This window comes from Nerophis lumbriciformis, linkage group LG25, assembly GCF_033978685.3.
Source record: "Nerophis lumbriciformis linkage group LG25, RoL_Nlum_v2.1, whole genome shotgun sequence".
NCBI classification, from domain to species: domain Eukaryota; kingdom Metazoa; phylum Chordata; class Actinopteri; order Syngnathiformes; family Syngnathidae; genus Nerophis; species Nerophis lumbriciformis.
Window position 1 is genome coordinate 30051619 of NC_084572.2, and position 22684 is coordinate 30074302.

Below are 22684 nucleotides of genomic sequence, written 5' to 3' on the forward strand. Positions count from 1 at the left end.
GAGCTTTTATAGTCACGAATTAAGTGGTTAATTGAGGTAACAAAGTCAGGGAAAAAGTAAGCGCGTAGAAGAAAATGGCTCTTAAAAATATCACTTTTATCATCTTGTGCAGGGGTCGGCAACCTTTACCAGTCAAAGAGCCATTTTGACCAGTTTCACAAATTATAGAAAACAATGGGAGCCGCGAAATTTTTTGAAATTTTAAATGAAATAACACTGCATACAAAGTTGTTTTTTTTTGCTTTGTGCTATGTATAAATCAGGGGTCTCAGACACGATGCCCACACCTTTATATGGAGTTTTTAAGCTGGTGCGGTACGCGGGTTTTTAATAAATAGCACTTGTCAGCGTCGTGCGTGCCGAGATGGTACAGCATTTAGCACCCACTACAACCAGCGTGCCTGATCAGCCACATGTTGTATGGGGCTTCCGCTTGCTCACGTAGGTAACAGCAAGGCATACTTGTTCAACAACCACACAGGTTACACTGACGGTGGCGGTATAAAAAAAACTTTAACACTCTTACTAATAATGCGCCACACTGTGAACCCACACCAAACAAGAATGACAAACACATTTCGGGAGAACATCTGCACCGTAACACAACATAAACACAACAGGACAAATACCCAGAATCCCATGCAGCCCTAACTCTTCCGGGATACATTATACACCCCCGCTACCAAACCCCGCCCACCTCAACCGACGCACAGAGGGGGGGGGGGGGGGGGGTTGATGTGTGAGGGAGAAGGGTTGGGGTGGGGGCGGGGTTTGGTGGTAGCAGGGGTGTGTAATGTAGCCCGGAAGAGTCAGGGCTGCATGGGATTCTGGGTGTTTGTTCTGTTGTGTTTATGTTGTGTTAAGGTGCAGATGTTCTCCCGAAATGTGTTTGTCATTCTTGTTTGGTTTTCGTTCAAAGTGTGGCGCATTATTAGTAAGAGTGTTAAAGTTGTTTTATATGGTCACTGTCAGTGTAACCTGTGTGGCTGTTGACCAAGTATGGCTTGCTGTCACGTACGTGTGAAATCAAAAGATGTATATTGTATAACAAGTGTTGGGCTGGCACGTTGTTAATACAGATTGTAGAGGGCGCCAATTGTTGTACCATCACGGCACGCCCTTATTATAGCTGTAAGGGTGAAAATCGGTGAATTTTAATCCCGGGAGTTTTCTACGAGAGGCACCGAAATCCGGAAGTCTCACGGGAAAATTGGGGGGTTCAGCAAGTAAGCTGCTGAGCCGCATCAGAGTGATCAAAGAGCCGCATGCGGCTCCGGAGCCGCGGGTTGCCGACCCCTGATCTTGTGGAATAAAATCGGACCATGCTTGTGTCTGCAGTGATCACTTTGTAAAATGTTTGTTTAAACATTTGATTTGTTCGGGAAGCTTTCTGTGATGCAATCCAGTTTAGTCTGTACTATATTAGTAGTGTTAGAAAGCAGAACTAAATGTGAAGAAAGGACAATACATCGCATTCATTTTTGTTCTTTTATGGTTGCTACGCCTAAATATAACTAGAAGACCTGCTTGTGCAAATAAACTAACGTCATGTTAAGTCCAAGTAATAAATATTGTGATTGTTGGTCCAATCCACCGTCTTTTCGTTTCCGATTTTCATAACAGAAACTACAATTTTTAAATTTAAGTTAATTCTATTTTATTTCGGGGCTGAAAATGTTCCCGATCTAAGTAGCCTGGATTCTACCAGATCTCCATGCGATGAGTGAGGATTCATTCTCCTATAACTTATCTTGTAATTGTAGTTGATCTCTTAGTGTTCAGAAACTGATGTCCATAAACGACTTCGCCTTTCATGGCTTGATTGTTTTTTCCTCGTTTTCAGGATCCAGGTGCTGGACGGCAGTTTGTTCTCTGGACTTTCCAAGCTGACCACCTGCGAACTTTACACCAACCCCTTCAACTGCTCCTGCGAGCTGCTGGGCTTTCTGCGCTGGCTCGGCGCCTTCCCGAACAGGACCAGCGAGAGGATGGTGTGCGACTCCCCTCAAGGGTTCTCGGGGTACAACCTCCTGAGCCAAAACCCCCGGATGCCCGCGCAACGCAACGCCCTGCACGTGCTCAGCCTGGTGTGCACGGACGTCGGCGGCAACGCCACCTCTTTTTACAACGGCCTGCTGGACGCCACCACCCTGTCCCCGGACTTCTCCCCCTGCGGACTGGACGACTGCGCTTCGGGCACGCCCCCCGACGAGGTGATCTATCACACCATATTCACGGAAACCAACCCGGTCATGACGCTGAAGCAGGTGCAGCACTCCAGCGCTGTGATTACGGTGGAGATCCCTCATCCGTACAGGAAAATGTACATCCTGATGCTTTACAACAACAGCTTCTTCACAGACATCCAGAAGCTGAAGAAACAGAGAGAAGATGTCGAGATGAAGGACTTGAAACCCAACACGGACTACACATACTGCGTGGCCTCCATACGCAACTCTTTACGCTTCAACCACACGTGTCTGACCATCTCCACCGGCCGCCGAGGCGGACCAGAAAGGGTCGCCAATCAGTCGTCAGCGACACACTACATTATGACTATTCTGGGATGCTTATTCGGAATGTTGCTCTTCCTCGGACTTGTTGTCCACTGCCTGAGGCGGAGGAGGATCATGGAGGAAAAGGAGCGCAAGATGAGCAGGATCCAGAGGACTCTGATAGAGCTCAAGTACGGCGGCGATGGGGATATCGAAGAAGGGAGTGGCGGTCCTGTTTCTCAGAAACTTTCCAGCGGGGAGAGTCTGTCCAGGATGCCCTACCTACCTCACGGTGCTGAGATAGATCCATACCAGCTGCAGGAGGTGGTGGAAACGCCGCCTCACAAGCCCGCTAAGCTCAACTACATGGAAGTCCGGGGGTCCGGTATGGAGCGGGAGCGGGAGCGGGAGCGGGAGATGTCGCCGCAAGCCAACCCCCAGGGATCCGTTGCCGAGATCTCCACCATCGCTAAAGAAGTGGATAAAGTCAATCAGATCATCAACAACTGCATCGACGCGCTCAAGTCTGAATCTACCTCCTTTCAACAGGGCATCAAATCCCCGTCTTCGGCAGGCGGAGGGGCCGTGTCCACAGCAGAGCCACAGTTGGTGCTCCTCTCTGAGCAAGGAGAACGAGGAGAGTTCCTCTCGCCGGTCTATAAGGGTGGAAGAGGAGGCCGAGGCTACCATCACTCACTGCAGCGACACCACAGCATGGAGGCCCCGGTCTCCAAGAGGCCCAGCACATCCTCGTCTCCTGGTTCTACCCGGAGCCCTCGCTCCTTCCACTCCGAGGGAGCCTACCACGCCTCAGACACTCACTACATCGAGAGAACCTCGCCTGGAGACAGAGGAGACCGGGGCGGCGAAGAGACCATCCGCACTGTCAACCCGGCAGCGGCTATTCTACGGGCCGAGGCCCAGAGGATCCGCCAGTACCACGAGCACCGCCACTCCTACCCCGGCTCTCAGCAGCACCTCCAAGAACTGCAGCACCACCCTCAGATCATGCAGGAGCTCCACTACCACCCCGGCGGCCGCAAGCCCTCCACGTTGGACCCCCTCACGCTCAGCCGGCAGGCCAAGCAGCGGGAGCTGGCCTACTCGCAGCTGGCGCCGCACTACGCTCTGGCGCCGCAGTACCACAACCTCAGCTACTGCTCCAGCCCCGAGGAGGACGAGGAGGAGGAAGAGGAAGGGCTACTATGCACCCCGACCCTCGGACTGTGGGAGCGCTTCAAACTGCACCGCAAGAGGCACCGGCAGGCGTCCATGGAGGACGAGGGCTACGTGGCGGCCGGGCACGCGCTGCGGCGGAAGGTTCAGTTCGCTAAAGACGAGGATCTCCACGACATTTTGGACTACTGGAAGGGAGTGTCGGCCCAGCAGAAGGCCTGAGGGGACAACAACACTGTGGACACGCACAGACCTGTAAATAAACACAACAACCAGGAAGTGACGGAATCAACACACGCGTCTTTCAAAGCCTTCTCACAAACATGGAGGACCAAAGTGGAGTTATATCCAACCACAGAAATCGTAACTTGTAGTGATCTGTTTTCTAATCTAACGGAACTCGCAGCTCTAACTTATGTAGCTCTTTGTATGTTTCCGCCCCGGGCGGGACGAAGCTAGCGGGCAAACACGTCCTGGAGTTTGACTTCGCTTAGACAGGAAGGGACAGATATTGCTTTTACACTCAGTGAGAGGAAGGACATTTTCGGGACGGGTCGCTCGGCAACGCCAACGCTCCTTTTCCACGGCACTACTCCTTAGTGACGCGGTTCCACGGGCTAACCCAAGTACCATCAGGTACTACCAGGTACTGTTTCCAGGCACGCTGCAGCTTGGTCGCGCTTCATCGTATCCCGTGGCAAAAATCTGCACACCTGCATTTTTACACTCCCACCTCTTCCCTTGAATCAAACACCAGAGACTAGTGTTGTGACCATTTTGAAGATAAACTACACCCGACGGTTAGTAATACCCTTTTAAATTAAAATGGTCATTAAACTGTGATTGATAACCGCACTTTAAAGGGGAACTGCACTTTTTCTGGAATTTTGCCTATCGTTCACAATCATTAAGAGAGACAGGAACACATACCGTATTTTTTGAGGATTTTAAAGATGATACAAAACACTAATAGGATTCACTGTTGTAGCCTTTAAAGCCTCTAAAACAACTTCAAAAGCCTCCATCAACGTTTTGTATACCATACTTGCCAACCCTCCCGATTTTTCTGGGGGACTCCCGAATTTCAGTGCCCCTCTCGAAAATCTCCCGGGGCAACCATTCTCCCGATTTTCACCTGGACAACAATATTGGGGGCGTGCCGTGATGGCACTACCTTTAGAGTCCTCTACAACCTGTCGTGGCGTCCGCTTTTTCTCCATACAAACAGCGTGCCGGCACAGTCACATGTTGTATGCGGCTTCTACAGACACACGTAAGTGATTGCAAGACATACTTGATCAACATTCATACAGGTCACACTGAGGGTGGCCGTATAAACAAGTTTAACAATGTTACAAATATGCGCCACACTGTGAACCCACACCAAACAAGAAATGACAAACACATTTCGGGAGAACATCCGCACCGTAACACAACATAAACACACCAGAACAAATACCCAGAACCCCTTGCAGCCCTAACTCTTCCGGGCTACAATATACACCCCCGCTACCACCAAATGCCGCCCCCCCCCAACCCCGCCCTCCCATCTCTCGAAATCAGAGGTCTCAAGGTTGGCAAGTATGATATACACACTGCAAGTATATATATAAAATGGAGTAACATACACTTTCATAACAATATGTAATATAGACAACTATTTTTGGACAGATGAGATTCACAACTAGGGATGTCCGATAATGGCTTTTTGCCGATATCCGATATTCCGATATTGACCAAACCTTTAATTGCCTATACCAATATCAACCGATACCGATATATACAGTCGTGGAATTAACACATTATTATGCCTAATTTGGACAACCAGGTATGGTGAAGATAAGGCCCTTTTCAAAAAAAAAAAATAAAAAAAAAAATAAGATAAATAAATTAAAAACATTTTCTTGAATAAAAAAGAAAGTAAAACAATATAAAAACAGTTACATAGAAACTAGTAAATAATGAAAATGAGTCAAATTAACTGTTAAAGGTTAGTACTATTAGTGGACCAGCAGCACGCACAATCATGTGTGCTTACGAACTGTATCCCTTGCAGACTGTATTGATATATATTGATATATAATGTAGGAACCAGAATATTAATAACAAAGAAACAACCCTTTTGTGTGAATGAGTGTAAATGAGAGAGGGAGTTTTTTTTGGGTTGGTGTACTAATTGTAAGTGTATCTTGTGTTTTTATGTTGATTTAATAAAAAATAAACAAAAAATTTCCGATATTACATTCTAAAGCATTTATCGGCCGGCCGATATTATCGGACATCTCTATTCACAACTTTATCTTTTTTGAAGCTGAACATATGGAGGATGAGGTACGGCTTTTAGAAGCGAGCGCGAAGAAGAGGGAGAGACGTTGAAGCAGATGGAAACCGGGAGAGTGAGGTGAAAGTGACTCAAAGCTGTGAATGTAGAACTTGAAGCCAAGCTATTTTGATATAAATGGAGTGCTTACCCAAATAAACCGGAAAAAATTGACCAAACGGACAACTGTCCATTGAGTGAGTCATTTTAATATCGATGATGATACACACAGCACGTCATGTGTGTTATTACAACTACAGTACATACGCTGTCTGGCTAGCTGTGTACACACAAAACATAAAATAATACTTTACAGATACTGTAATATGATTGTTCATGTTTTTCAGTCAGTACAGATCGGCGTCTTATCGCAGTGTTGTACATTACACACTCAAACGCGTTTCGTGTTGACATAGAAGCGTAGTTAGCTTTTAGGGCTAATAACGTAGCATGGCGATGTGTTAGCAAGCTAGAAAAATGGTTCCTCAGTGTTTGCTCTTACAATAACAATGTTGGTACAATTGAGTTATTATACAGGTTACGGAATGTAAATTAAGTATTGTTGTCGGTTTTTGAATGCATTTTTAAAGTGATTTAGTGGTAGAATTGATTGTTTACATTAGCTTAGCCAAGAATGAGCCGATTTTTACATGTTAGAAAGCGGGGAAAAAAACAAAACTTTTGTCTTCTTGTCTCCCATAATGATTGTGAATTCCCAAAAAGTGCAGTTCCCCTTTAACAATCTCATTGATTGATTCATTGAGACTTGTATTAGTAAATTGCACAGTACAGTACATATTCCGTACAATTGACCACTAAATGGTAACACCCCAATAAGTTTTTCAACTTGTTTAAGTCGGGGGTCCACGTTAATCAATTCATGGTAAATCCACTTACTGAAGAAGCGTGCTAATCGCTAGCTAGTTTAAATCCTAACATGAATACAAGAGATATCAACCCATTTCCAGACTATAAACAACATACCACAATCCAAACTTGTATATGGTTCTACAGCAGGAAGTGAACCCGCATTATTAGGGCGCGATTCAGTCATCTGGGGGCCCAGGACAAAACTAGTCACTGGGGCCCCTCACATCACAAAAAAAAACATGGTAATTTAGCAAAGTTAGCAACTACGATGCTAGCTGCATATTAAAGCTTGGCACAACGCGCAATGATTATCACGGATCACAACGCTTTTACCGTAATTGACAGGAACACGATCAACATCTAACAAACTTAAAAATAGTTCTGGAGATCATTATTTTGCTAGTGCAGTTGGATCGAAAATAACACGTAGCGCTCGGGCTGGGTACCGTTCACATTTGAACTAAAACAGTACCAATTCCTGGTACCTGGGAATCCATACCAGTACTCAATGGTACCAATTTTTGGTACTTTTGTGTGTATTAATGAATATTAATTGTTTTTGATAATACATTTCTTTTTTTTTTACATTTAATAATAACCTGATTATGATAACTGCGGTCCAGATGTTATATTTTGTTTTATCACACATTTCTGAGTCTTTTCAAGTACAACATTAAGTTGCAATTACAGTTGCAAGTCCAAGACGTTAGTGTAGTGTTCAGTCTTTGCTCAATCTCGTCTTTTGTTGCGCCATAAAAAGTGTTAATACTGTAAGTGTTGTACTTATTAAGCACCGGCTGTTTGATTATAACGTGCATCCTAGTTGTAGTTTTCATGAACAGATTTGGAAGTGTTGAAATCGTCGTGTAAAATCGCTGATGCTAATTCCTAGCATGTCAATAGCAGAGCTAATGTATATTAGCATCAAGCTAACGCATTTTTGGCAAAGTGGAGCCTGACTTTACTTAGGTTGGAGTGTTTTTTGACTTGGTTTCTTTGTTGGCATGAAAATTGCAACATTTGGCCGAGTGAAGTGAAGTAAATTATATTTATATAGCGCTTTTCTCTCGTGACTCAAAGCGCTTTACATAGTGAAACCCAATATCTAAGTTACATTTAAACCAGTGTGGGTGGCACTGGGAGCAGGTGGGTAAAGTGTCTTGCCCAAGGACACAACGGCAGTGACTAGGATGGCGGAAGCGGGGATTGAACCTGCAACCCTCAAGTTGCTGGCACTGCCGCTCTACCAACCGAGTGATCGCCAAAACGTGAAGAGCTGGCAAAGTCCGCAACCGGGCTTGATGTCCGGTGTTTCCCATTTTCCGTAACATGGCACCGTTTGGGTTTTACGGGAATCAGTGCCAACAAAGTACGGGATTCGGTATTCACCCCTGCGTTGCGCTATTATGGTGAAGGTGGGAAGTGTGTGACTGGTGGCAAAAAGAGAGCATATGACAGTAGCTGCGAGAAGTCGTAGGGACCTGGGCAACGTGGTAAGTCTGCGCCTGTGCGTGACGCCACATAAACCGGACGTGCAACCCTAGTCATTAAGAAACACTGTACTCACTCTGTACCTACTCTTTAAAAAATCAAACGCAGGTGGATAAACTCTTAATAATAACAGTAAACATGTGCTTAAAAAGCAAGAATAATATCTCATATTGTCTATATTTTTTTTGTTTATAAAACTTGGTCAAAAGTAGTTTTTGAGCCAGTTTACCAATAATAACCGGGATATGAAACGGCCATCGTTAGCACCGCTTGAACATCACAGACATTTCCCTACTGAGCCGGAGTGGAAAACCCAAATCCCGGAAGCGTGCCGAGCCAAGCTGAAGCGTGTCGTGCCGTGGAAAAGGGGTGAAAAGAAGTAGTTGCCACTAGAGAGCGAGTAATGTGCCAAAATCCCACAAGGGGGGTAGCAAAGTCCTTTTCTAGCTTCTCCCGGCCAAACGCTTTTCTAGAGAGAATTTCCAGAAAAGGACACGACAATATGTTGCTATTATTCTTACGACTATGAATTCTTCTTCTTACTGTTCCTACGACCCGCGTCATTACTCCATGATTTCGCTCCGTGGCGGCGTAACCGTGTCCTGGCTGGTCGGAACCCCGGCCGAGGAGGACACAACGAGAGCAAGGAACGTTTGAGCGCCCCCCCTTACCACCGGGAGGACCTTGCGCCCGCTCCTCGGCTGACACAAGGGGGCGCCGTCCAGATAAGAAAAGTTCTATATTTGCAGCTGAGGTTTGTACCACGGGCTTTTTGAAACTCTTTCCAGGAAGTTAGTTAGCTAGCTAGTTAGTCAGTTACAATGTTTTTTTTTAGTTATTTTCAAGTTGAACTTTAAAAAAAAAAAAAAAAAATCTTCAAATGAATGTCTTTAACTCCCTAGAGGGAAAAATATCTGCACTGTTTAAAAAAAAAAAAAAAAAAAGGAAAAAAGAGCTAGAACTCTTGTTGACTTCCTTCCTGAAAACACCGTAGCTCCACTGTGTCTCATCTCCCCACGTCTCCCAGTTAAGAACTGGCTTCTTTGGTTTTTAATCCCTGGTTCCACTGTGGTGCCGTCGTGCCAACTTGACTAATCACAGAAACGAGTGTTTTTGAAACAATTTTAGATACGATCTATTTACAGACGACCTCACGTATACATATATATATATTACATATGAAACATCCAACAACAATTTGCACAAGATCGCTTCACCTTTCAATCGTCCAATCATTCTTAAGACCAAAGTACTGTGGAAAACAATTGACCCCCTGTAGACCTCCCCTCCCCCGCCCGGACCCCCAACACGCTCACGTGTACTCATGCAGAGTCCGCCGCCAACACAACTGAATGTATTCTTTGCCAACAGTCCGACCCATTGAACCGTTTCTGGTGTCAAACATAGATCACACGTCTGTGAACCGCAAGGGCCCTCTCGCAAGTCTACCGGAGTCGTGCATTTATGGCCAAGTTGCTAACTTACTACGCTTGTTTGAAAGGGCGGGGATACGGTGTTGTAGGAATGTGATGAGCATAAAAGGACAAGCAAAATGAGAAGTGAAATACTTCAATTTGTGCCAAAACCATCGAAGGAATACACGTCAAGCTGACATAGTCATGAAAATGTTGAAGTTGTCGAGTCATATCATGCAGAAAAAGACATGTTCTCGCAAGAATTTAGTCATATTTTGTACAAAACGTGTTGCTCCAACCTTAAACCAAGCACCACACCCAAGGTCAACCCCTGCTCCAGCCTTTAAAACCAACCCCAGCCCAGCTCCAACTGTCACCTCAGCTTCAACCCCAACTCCCGCTTCAACCGTAAACACAACTGCATCCTTTACCCTAGCTCCAACAGTCACACCAGTTCAGACCTTAACACCAGCTCCAATCCTAAACCCAGATCCAACCGTAAACCCTGCCCAAACCTTTACTCTAGCTCCATTTGTCATCCCAGCTCAGCCCCTAACCCTCAGCTCCAACCCTGAACCCAGGTCAACTCTAGCCCTAGGCCCAACCCTAAACCCAGCGCCAACCTTTGCTGAAGCTCCAACTCTCATTAAAGCTCAGGCTCTAACCTTAGCCCCAGATCCAACCATAGCCCGAGCTCCAATCATGTCCCCAGATCTAACCTTAAACCCAACCCCATATTTTACCTCAGCTCCAACCCTAAACCCAGCGCCAACCTTTACCGGAGCTCCAACTCTCATTAAAGCTCAGGATCTAACCCCCAGCTCCTACGTTAAACCCAGGTCTAACCTTGGCCCCAGATCCAAACATAAACCCAGCTCCAATCCTAGCCCCAGATCCAACCTTAAACCCAGCCACATCTTTTACAACAGCTCAAACCCTAAACCCAGTTTCAAACCTAGCCCCGGATCCAACCTTAAACCCAGCCCCAACCTTTACCGGGAGCTCCAACTCTCATTTAAGCTCTAACCCCTAGCTCCAACCTTAAACCCAGGTCTAACCCTAGCCACAGATCCAACCATAAACCAAGCTTTAATCCTAGCCCCAGATCCAACCTTGAACTCAGATCATTTTTTGCCCCAGCTCCAATCTTAAACCCAGCCCCAACCTTTACCGGAGCTCCAACTGTCATTAAGGCTCAGGCTCTAAACCCCAGCTCCAACCTAAAACCAGGTCTAACCCCAGCCCCGACCTTTACTGGAGCTCTAAATCTCATGAAAGCTGAGGCTCTAACCCCGAGCTCCAATCTTAAACCCAGTCCCAACCTTTACCGGAGCTCCAACTGTCATTAAGGCTCAGGCTCTAAACCCCAGCTCCAACCTAAAACCAGGTCTAACCCCAGCCCCGAACTTTACTGGAGCTCTAAATCTCATGAAAGCTGAGACTCTAACCCCGAGCTCCAAACTTAAACCCAGGTCTAACTATAGCTCCAAATGCAAGCCTTTCCTCGAGCTCAATTTGTCATCCTAGCTCAGCTCCAACCCTGAACCCAGGTCAACACTAGCCCCAGATCCAACCCGAAACCCAGCCCATCCTTGACCCCAGCTCCAACTGTCACCAGAGTTCAGACCCTAATCTTACCCTAATCGTATAACCCAGCAAAGTGTTCCACTGCAGTCTGTAGAAAAGTTATTATACTTAATTATGATATATTCTATTTTTGTATATTTCAACAAAATAGATACATTTTGGATCAGACTAGAAATCGTGCTTTATGTTTCCCTAAATTCTGGTGAGAACAGGCAGTTTTACGGTTGATTGTAAAAAAGTTAAATGAACCGTTTTTTTACAAGCTGGACGTCTTTTAGGCCGATCCGAAAGAAAGCAGAGCGCCGAGTGGACTCAGATCAACTCCACAGCAGCCTTAAAATATTCCACTATTTTCTTCTATTCCGTGTCATCTTTTCAACGTTCCGCTTCCTTGTTTGACGGACGCCGTCGTCCATCTTGTGCTGGACTCGAGAGAGCAGCAGAGTCCCAGTCCGTTGACGGGATCCCTGAAGGAAACGGGAACGTTTTGAAGGCGGGAGAGAAGACTTAAAGGGACACCAAGGACAGCCTCAAGAGATCCTCAGTGGAAAACTCCATCCCTCAGACGCTTACTTTCCTTTTCTTGTCAAACGATTAAAAAGAGCACAATAAAACCAACTTTCTTTCTGCGTCTGCTTTCTTCTTAGACCATCTTCTACAGACTCTTTCTTCTTAGACCATCTTCCACAGACTCTTTCTTCTTAGACCATCTTCCACAGACTCTTTCTTCTTAGACCATCTTCCACAGACTCTTTCTTCTTAGACCATCTTCCACAGACTCTTTCTTCTTAGACCATCTTCCACAGACTCTTTCTTCTTAGACCATCTTCCACAGACTCTTTCTTCTTAGACCATCTTCCACAGACTCTTTCTTCTTAGACCATCTTCCACAGACTCTTTCTTCTTGCACCATCTTCCACAGACTCTTTCTTCTTAGACCATCTTCCACAGACTCTTTCTTCTTGCACCATCTTCCACAGACTCTTTCTTCTTAGACCATCTTCCACAGACTCTTTCTTCTTGCACCATCTTCCACAGACTCTTTCTTCTTAGACCATCTTCCACAGACTTTCTTCTTGCACCATCTTCCACAGACTCTTTCTTCTTGCACCATCTTCCACAGACTCTTTCTTCTTGCACCATCTTCCACAGACTCTTTCTTCTTAGACCATCTTCCACAGACTCTTTCTTCTTGCACCATCTTCCACAGACTCTTTCTTCTTAGACCATCTTCCACAGACTCTTTCTTCTTAGACCATCTTCCACAGACTCTTTCTTCTTGCACCATCTTCCACAGACTCTTTCTTCTTAGACCATCTTCTACAGACTCTTTCTTCTTAGACCATCTTCCACAGACTCTTTCTTCTTGCACCATATTCCACAGACTCTTTCTTCTTGCACCATCTTCCACAGACTCTTTCTTCTTGCACCATCTTCCACAGACTCTTTCTTCTTGCACCATCTTCCACAGACTCTTTCTTCTGAGACCATCTTCCACAGACTCTTTCTTCTTGCACCATCTTCCACAGACTCTTTCTTCTTGCACCATCTTCCACGGACTCTTTCTTCTTGCACCATCTTCCACAGACTCTTTCTTCTTGCATCATCTTCCACAGACTCTTTCTTCTTGGACCATCTTCCACAGACTCTTTCTTCTTGGACCATCTTCCACAGACTCTCTCTTCTTGGACCATCTTCCACAGAGTCTTTCTTCTTGCACCATCTTCCACAGACTCTTTCTTCTTGCACCATCTTCCACAGACTCTTTCTTCTTAGACCATCTTCCACAGACTTTCTTCTTGCACCATCTTCCACAGACTCTTTCTTCTTGCACCATCTTCCACAGACTCTTTCTTCTTGCACCATCTTCCACAGACTCTTTCTTCTTAGACCATCTTCCACAGACTCTTTCTTCTTGCACCATCTTCCACAGACTCTTTCTTCTTAGACCATCTTCCACAGACTCTTTCTTCTTAGACCATCTTCCACAGACTCTTTCTTCTTGCACCATCTTCCACAGACTCTTTCTTCTTAGACCATCTTCTACAGACTCTTTCTTCTTAGACCATCTTCCGCAGACTCTTTCTTCTTGCACCATATTCCACAGACTCTTTCTTCTTAGACCATCTTCCACAGACTCTTTCTTCTTGCACCATCTTCCACAGACTCTTTCTTCTTGCACCATCTTCCACAGACTCTTTCTTCTTGCACCATCTTCCACAGACTCTTTCTTCTGAGACCATCTTCCACAGACTCTTTCTTCTTGCACCATCTTCCACAGACTCTTTCTTCTTGCACCATCTTCCACGGACTCTTTCTTCTTGCACCATCTTCCACAGACTCTTTCTTCTTGCATCATCTTCCACAGACTCTTTCTTCTTGGACCATCTTCCACAGACTCTTTCTTCTTGGACCATCTTCCACAGACTCTCTCTTCTTGGACCATCTTCCACAGAGTCTTTCTTCTTGCACCATCTTCCACAGACTCTTTCTTCTTAGACCATCTTCCACAGATTCTTTCTTCTTGGACCATCTTCCACAGACTCTTTCTTCGTGGACCATCTTCCACAGACTCTGTGGTTGCTGTGCACACTCAAGCCTAACGAAGTTCGTTTGTGTCTTAACTACAAACACAAATTATGGAGCTTTTTTTTTTTTTTTTTTTACATCAAATCATGCTGATACATTTGTTCAATAAACATTTGTAAGCAATATTTGTGTTTAAAAATTCAGTTGGACTAAATTTTTTTACACTTGATTTTTTAAACGCTGTATTTTAACAAACTGAATTTTTAAACATGCAAATTTAAAAAAAATTATTCACATTTTTTATTAAAATAAATTAAAATTATTCAGAAGATTTTTTTGACATCAAATTATGCTGACAATTTAATTGAATATAAAAATTCAGTTTAAAACAGCAAAAAACATTTTACACATTTTTTTCCACACTGATTTTTAAAACACTATATTTTAACAAACTGTTTTTTTTAACACAAATTTTGCTCAGACATTTTTATTTAATGAACTTGTCTGCATAATTTGATGTCAAAAATTCAAACTTAAAAGTTACATGAATTTGACATGAATTCAGTGTCAAAAAAAGCTTTCCATATAAGCCAGATTTAAAATAAGGAACGGCATCCAAAAGTCGCGCTCACACTGTTTCCACGGCAACAAGGGGACGTGGAGTGTGTGTGGTTAGAACTGACAACCACCAATCCAATCCAAGCTAACCTGCTAATAACACTGACCCAGACAAACACAGCTCATTAGCATTAAAGCGACAGACGCACGTAACGAGATCTCAGTGGTGCTTTTAAACTGTCACTATACCAACATGGAGCACTCCGACACGCAGACAGAAGTTTGAGCAAGGACATCGTTGTCGTCATTTAGCCTGCACACACACACACCTCTCAAGGTGACACACGCACACACACATCATGCAGATTGGAGGTTAAGAAGTGAGATCAAGGCTGTGCAAATGGAAAGTGCTCTAATTAGCCAAACTGCCACGCTACTTGCAGAGAATGTGATGAAGGAGACAAAGGAAGAGAAGGAGAAGATGATTAACAAAAGGGTAAAGAAGAAAAAAGGAGGAGACGGTGAATAAAAAGTTTGTCCCAAGAATAAATGTTCATCATCATCATGAGTGTACTCTTAGCTCTTTTAGTGTGATGCTAATTGTTTAGCTGGCAGGTCGTAGCTGGGACTTGCGCTCCCTACAGGATTGTCCTGGAACTGACTGTCCGAGCGGAACGTCAAATATTGCTGTAAACATTTGTGTTTGTTACACTTGTCAAGTTGTTGTAAAATACATCTTCTGACTAGTGACGTCATCCACACACACACACACTTTGTCAACATCTCCCAAAATGTGTCCCCCAATCTACAAAATGTTCTATTTTACTTTTTTAAATTAATGTTATGAATAATAAAATTATTTCAAAAATTATATAATTATCAAAAGTTAACGCAAAAACTATAAAATGTTAACGTTAAAAACTAAACAAAAAGTTAACATAAAAACTAAAAAACATAACATAAAAACTATAAGACGTTAATGACATAAAAACTGGTTATGAATAACACGTTAACATAAAAGTTAGAAAATCTTAATGTATAAAATGTTGCCATAAAAAACTAAAAAAATGTTAACATATAAACTATAAAACGTCAACATAAAAACTAAAAAATGTTAACATGAAAACAAACATTTTTTTTTACATAAAAACTATAAAACGTTAATGACATAAAACTATAATACGTTAACATAAAAACTAAACTTTTTTTTTTTACAAAAACTACAAAACATTAACATAAAAACAAAAAATGTTAACATAAAACTATAAAATGTTAATGACATAAAACTATAAAACGTCAACATAAAAACTAAATTTTTTTTTAACAAAAATGATAAAACGTTAACATGAAAACTAAAAAATTTTAACAAAAAAACTATAAAACATTAATGACAAAACTATAAAACATAAACATAAAAACAAAAAAATTTTAAAAATTATAAAACGTTAACATGAAAACAAAACATTTTTAACATAAAAACTATAAAACGTTAATGACATAAAGCTATAATACGTTAACATAAAAACTAATTTTTTTTTTACAAAAACTAAAACATTAACATAAAAACTAAAAAATGTTAACATAAAAACTATAAATTGTTAATGACATAAAACTATAAAACGTCAACATAAAAACTAAACATTTTTTTAACAAAAATGATAAAACGTTAACATGAAAACTAAAACATTTTAACATAAAAACTATACAACGTTAATGACACAAAACTATAAAACGTCAACATAAAAACATTTTTTTTTAACAAAAATTATAAAACGTTAACATGAAAACAAAACATTTTTAACATAAAAACTATAATACGTTAACATAAAAACTATTTTTTTTACAAAAACTATAAAACATTAACATAAAAACTAAAAAACGTTAATGACATAACACTATAAAACGTCAACATAAAAACTAAAAAATTTTTTTTCACAAACCTGATAAAACGTTAACATGAAAACTAAAACATTTTAACATAAAAACTATACAACGTTAATGACACAAAACTATAAAACGTCAACATAAAAACAACATTTTTTTTAACAAAAATGATAAAATGTTAACATGAAAACTAAAAAATTTGAACAAAAAAACTATAAAACGTTAATGACATAAAACTATAAAACATTAACATAAAAACCAAAAAAATGTTAACAAAAATTATAAAACGTTAACATGAAAACAAAACATTTTTAACATAAAAACTAAAAAATGTTAACATAAAAACTATAAAACGCTAATGACATAAAATTATAAAACATCAACATAAAAACTACAATTTTTTTTTAACAAAAATGATAAAACGTTAACATGAAAACTAAAACATTTTAACAAAAAAACTATAAAACGCTAATGACATAAAACTATAAAACATTAACATAAAACAAAAAATGTTAACAAAAATTATAAAACGTTAACATGAAAACAAAACATTTTTAACATAAAAACTATAAAACGTTAATGACATAAAACTAATACGTTAACATAAAAACTAATTTTTTTTTACAAAAACTAAAACATTAACATAAAAACTAGAAAATGTTAACAAAAATTATAAAACGTTAACATGAAAACTAAAACATTTTAACATAAAAACTATACAAAGTTAATGACACAAAACTATAAAACATCAACATAAAAACAACATTTTTTTTAAACAAAAATTATAAAACGTTACCATGAAAACTAAACATTTTTAACATAAAAACTATAAAACGTTAATGACAAAACTATAATACGTTAACATAAAATAATTTTTTTTTTACAAAAACTATAAAACATTAACATAAAAACTAAAAAATGTTAACATAAAAACTATAAAACGTTAATGACATAAAACCATAAAACGTCAACATAAAAACTAAATTTTTTTTTAACAAAAATGATAAAACGTTAACATGAAAACTAAAACATTTTAACATAAAAACTATATAACGTTAATGACACAAAACTATAAAACGTCAACATAAAAACCAAAATTTTTTTAACAAAAATTATAAAACGTTAACATGAAAACTAAAAAATGTTAACAAAAAACTATAAAACATTAATGACACAAAACTATAAAACGTCAACATAAAAACTAAATTTTTTTTAACAAAAATTATAAAACGTTAACATAAAAACAAAAAAATGTTAACAAAAATTATAAAACGTTAACATGAAAACAAAACATTTTTAACATAAAAACTATAAAACGTTAATGACATAAAACTATAATATGTTAACATAAAAACTATTTTTTTTAATAAAAAATATAAAACATTAACATAAAAACTAAAAAGTGTTAACAAAAATTATAAAACGTTAACATGAAAACTAAAACATTTTAACATAAAAACTATACAACGTTAATGACACAAAACTATAAAACGTCAACATAAAAACTAAAAAATGTTAAAAATTATAAAACGTTAACATGAAAACAAAAAAATGTTATATAAAACGTTAATGACAAAACTATAAAACGTCAACATAAAAACTAAACATTTTGAACAAAAATTATAAAACGTTAACATGAAAACTAAAACATTTTAACATAAAAACTATACAACGTTAATGACACAAAACTATAAAACGTCAACATAAAAACTAAACATTTTTTTTAACAAAAATGATAAAACGTTAACATGAAAACTAAAAAATTTTAACAAAAAAACTATAAAACGTTAATGACATAAAACTATAAAACATTAACATAAAAACAAAAAAATGTGAACAAAAACTAAAAAATGTTAACAAAAAACTATAAAACGTTAATGACAAAACTATAATACGTTAACATAAAAACTTTTTTTTTTTACAAAAACTAAAACATTAACATAAAAACTAAAAAATGTTAACATAAAAACTATAAAACGTTAATGACATAAAACTATAAAACATTAACATAAAAACAAAAAAATGTGAACAAAAATTATAAAACTAACATAAAAACTATAAAACGTTAATGACAAAACTATAATACGTTAACATAAAAACTAATTTTTTTTTACAAAAACTATAAAACATTAACATAAAAACTAAAAAATGTTAACATAAAAACTATAAAACGTTAATGACATAAAACTATAAAACGTCAACATAAAAACTAAACATTTTTTTTAACAAAAATGATAAAACGTTAACATGAAAACTAAAACATTTTAACATAAAAACTATACAACGTTAATGACACAAAACTATAAAACGTCAACATAAAAACAATTTTTTTTTTTAACAAACTTGATAAAACGTTAACATGAAAACTAAAACATTTCAACATAAAAACTATACATTAATGACACAAAACTATAAAACGTCAACATAAAAAATTTTTTTTTAACAAAAATTATAAAACGTTAACATGAAAACGAAAAAATGTTAACAAAAAAACTAAAACGTTAATGACATAAAACTATAAAACATTAACATAAAAACCAAAAAAATGTTAACAAAAATTATAAAACGTTAACATGAAAACAAAACATTTTTAACATAAAAACTAAAAAATGTTAACATAAAAACTATAAAACGCTAATGACATAAAATTATAAAACATCAACATAAAAACTACAATTTTTTTTTAACAAAAATGATAAAACGTTAACATGAAAACTAAAACATTTTAACAAAAAAACTATAAAACGCTAATGACATAAAACTATAAAACATTAACATAAAACAAAAAATGTTAACAAAAATTATAAAACGTTAACATGAAAACAAAACATTTTTAACATAAAAACTATAAAACGTTAATGACATAAAACTAATACGTTAACATAAAAACTAATTTTTTTTTACAAAAACTAAAACATTAACATAAAAACTAGAAAATGTTAACAAAAATTATAAAACGTTAACATGAAAACTAAAACATTTTAACATAAAAACTATACAAAGTTAATGACACAAAACTATAAAACATCAACATAAAAACAACATTTTTTTTAAACAAAAATTATAAAACGTTACCATGAAAACTAAACATTTTTAACATAAAAACTATAAAACGTTAATGACAAAACTATAATACGTTAACATAAAATAATTTTTTTTTTACAAAAACTATAAAACATTAACATAAAAACTAAAAAATGTTAACATAAAAACTATAAAACGTTAATGACATAAAACCATAAAACGTCAACATAAAAACTAAATTTTTTTTTAACAAAAATGATAAAACGTTAACATGAAAACTAAAACATTTTAACATAAAAACTATATAACGTTAATGACACAAAACTATAAAACGTCAACATAAAAACCAAAATTTTTTTAACAAAAATTATAAAACGTTAACATGAAAACTAAAAAATGTTAACAAAAAACTATAAAACATTAATGACACAAAACTATAAAACGTCAACATAAAAACTAAATTTTTTTTAACAAAAATTATAAAACGTTAACATAAAAACAAAAAAATGTTAACAAAAATTATAAAACGTTAACATGAAAACAAAACATTTTTAACATAAAAACTATAAAACGTTAATGACATAAAACTATAATATGTTAACATAAAAACTATTTTTTTTAATAAAAAATATAAAACATTAACATAAAAACTAAAAAGTGTTAACAAAAATTATAAAACGTTAACATGAAAACTAAAACATTTTAACATAAAAACTATACAACGTTAATGACACAAAACTATAAAACGTCAACATAAAAACTAAAAAATGTTAAAAATTATAAAACGTTAACATGAAAACAAAAAAATGTTATATAAAACGTTAATGACAAAACTATAAAACGTCAACATAAAAACTAAACATTTTGAACAAAAATTATAAAACGTTAACATGAAAACTAAAACATTTTAACATAAAAACTATACAACGTTAATGACACAAAACTATAAAACGTCAACATAAAAACTAAACATTTTTTTTAACAAAAATGATAAAACGTTAACATGAAAACTAAAAAATTTTAACAAAAAAACTATAAAACGTTAATGACATAAAACTATAAAACATTAACATAAAAACAAAAAAATGTGAACAAAAACTAAAAAATGTTAACAAAAAACTATAAAACGTTAATGACAAAACTATAATACGTTAACATAAAAACTTTTTTTTTTTACAAAAACTAAAACATTAACATAAAAACTAAAAAATGTTAACATAAAAACTATAAAACGTTAATGACATAAAACTATAAAACATTAACATAAAAACAAAAAAATGTGAACAAAAATTATAAAACTAACATAAAAACTATAAAACGTTAATGACAAAACTATAATACGTTAACATAAAAACTAATTTTTTTTTACAAAAACTATAAAACATTAACATAAAAACTAAAAAATGTTAACATAAAAACTATAAAACGTTAATGACATAAAACTATAAAACGTCAACATAAAAACTAAACATTTTTTTTAACAAAAATGATAAAACGTTAACATGAAAACTAAAACATTTTAACATAAAAACTATACAACGTTAATGACACAAAACTATAAAACGTCAACATAAAAACAATTTTTTTTTTTAACAAACTTGATAAAACGTTAACATGAAAACTAAAACATTTCAACATAAAAACTATACATTAATGACACAAAACTATAAAACGTCAACATAAAAATTTTTTTTTTAACAAAAATTATAAAACGTTAACATGAAAACGAAAAAATGTTAACAAAAAAACTAAAACGTTAATGACATAAAACTATAAAACATTAACATAAAAACAAAAAACTGTTAACAAAAATTATAAAACGTTAACATGAAAACAAAACATTTTTAACATAAAAACTATAAAACGTTAATGACAAAACTATAATACGTTAACATAAAAACTAATTTTTTTTACAAAAACTATAAAACATTAACATAAAAACTAAAAAATGTTAACAAAAATTATAAAACGTTAACATGAAAACTAAAACATTTTAACACAAAAACTATACAACGTTAATGACACAAAACTATAAAACATTAACATAAAAACTAAAAAATGTTAAAAATTATAAAACGTTAACATGAAAACAAAAATTTTTTATATAAAACGTTAATGACAAAACTATAAAACGTCAACATAAAAACTAAACATTTTGAACAAAAATTATAAAACGTTAACATGAAAACTAAAACATTTTAACATAAAAACTATACAACGTTAATGACACAAAACTATAAAACGTCAACATAAAAACTAAATTTTTTTTAACAAAAATTATAAAACGTTAACATGAAAACTAAAAATTTTTAACAAAAAAACTATAAAACGTTAATGACATAAAACTATAAAACATTAACATAAAAAACATAAAAACAAAAAAATGTGAACAAAAACTAAAAAATGTTAACAAAAAAACTATAAAACGTTAATGACAAAACTATAATACGTTAACATAAAAACTTTTTTTTTTACAAAAACTAAAACATTAACATAAAAACTAAAAAATGTTAACATAAAAACTATAAAACGTTAATGACATAAAACTATAAAACATTAACATAAAAACAAAAAAATGTGAACAAAAATTATAAAACTAACATAAAAACTATAAAACGTTAATGACAAAACTATAATACGTTAACATAAAAACTAATTTTTTTTTACAAAAACTATAAAACATTAACATAAAAACTAAAAAATGTTAACATAAAAACTATAAAACGTTAATGACATAAAACTATAAAACGTCAACATAAAAACTAAACATTTTTTTTAACAAAAATGATAAAACGTTAACATGAAAACTAAAACATTTTAACATAAAAACTATACAACGTTAATGACACAAAACTATAAAACGTCAACATAAAAACAATTTTTTTTTAACAAACTTGATAAAACGTTAACATGAAAACTAAAACATTTCAACATAAAAACTATACGTTAATGACACAAAACTATAAAACGTCAACATAAAAAATTTTTTTTTAACAAAAATTATAAAACGTTAACATGAAAACGAAAAAATGTTAACAAAAAAACTAAAACGTTAATGACATAAAACTATAAAACATTAACATAAAAACAAAAAACTGTTAACGTGAAAACAAAACATTTTTAACATAAAAACTATAAAACGTTAATGACAAAACTATAATACGTTAACATAAAAACTAATTTTTTTTTACAAAAACTATAAAACATTAACATAAAAACTAAAAAATGTTAACAAAAATTATAAAACGTTAACATGAAAACTAAAACATTTTAACACAAAAACTATACAACGTTAATGACACAAAACTATAAAACATTAACATAAAAACTAAAAA

The 22684-nt window shown here is 35.9% G+C and overlaps 2 protein-coding genes across 3 annotated transcripts in view; one reads left to right on the forward strand and one right to left on the reverse strand.

Annotated features, from left to right (window-relative positions):
• The window catches only part of LOC133621797 (protein ELFN1-like), a 234990-nt gene extending 229449 nt beyond the window's left edge, over positions 1–5541 (forward strand). For both annotated transcript variants that reach the window (XM_061984158.2, XM_061984159.2), the window contains one exon: positions 1844–5541. In XM_061984158.2, coding sequence (XP_061840142.1) covers positions 1844–3893 — 2050 coding nt within the window. In that variant the 3' untranslated portion in view covers positions 3894–5541. The remainder of the gene's footprint in view (positions 1–1843) is intronic.
• The window catches only part of mad1l1 (mitotic arrest deficient 1 like 1), a 254119-nt gene that overhangs the window by 2483 nt on the left and 228952 nt on the right, over positions 1–22684 (reverse strand). The gene's annotated exons all lie outside the window — the stretch shown is intronic.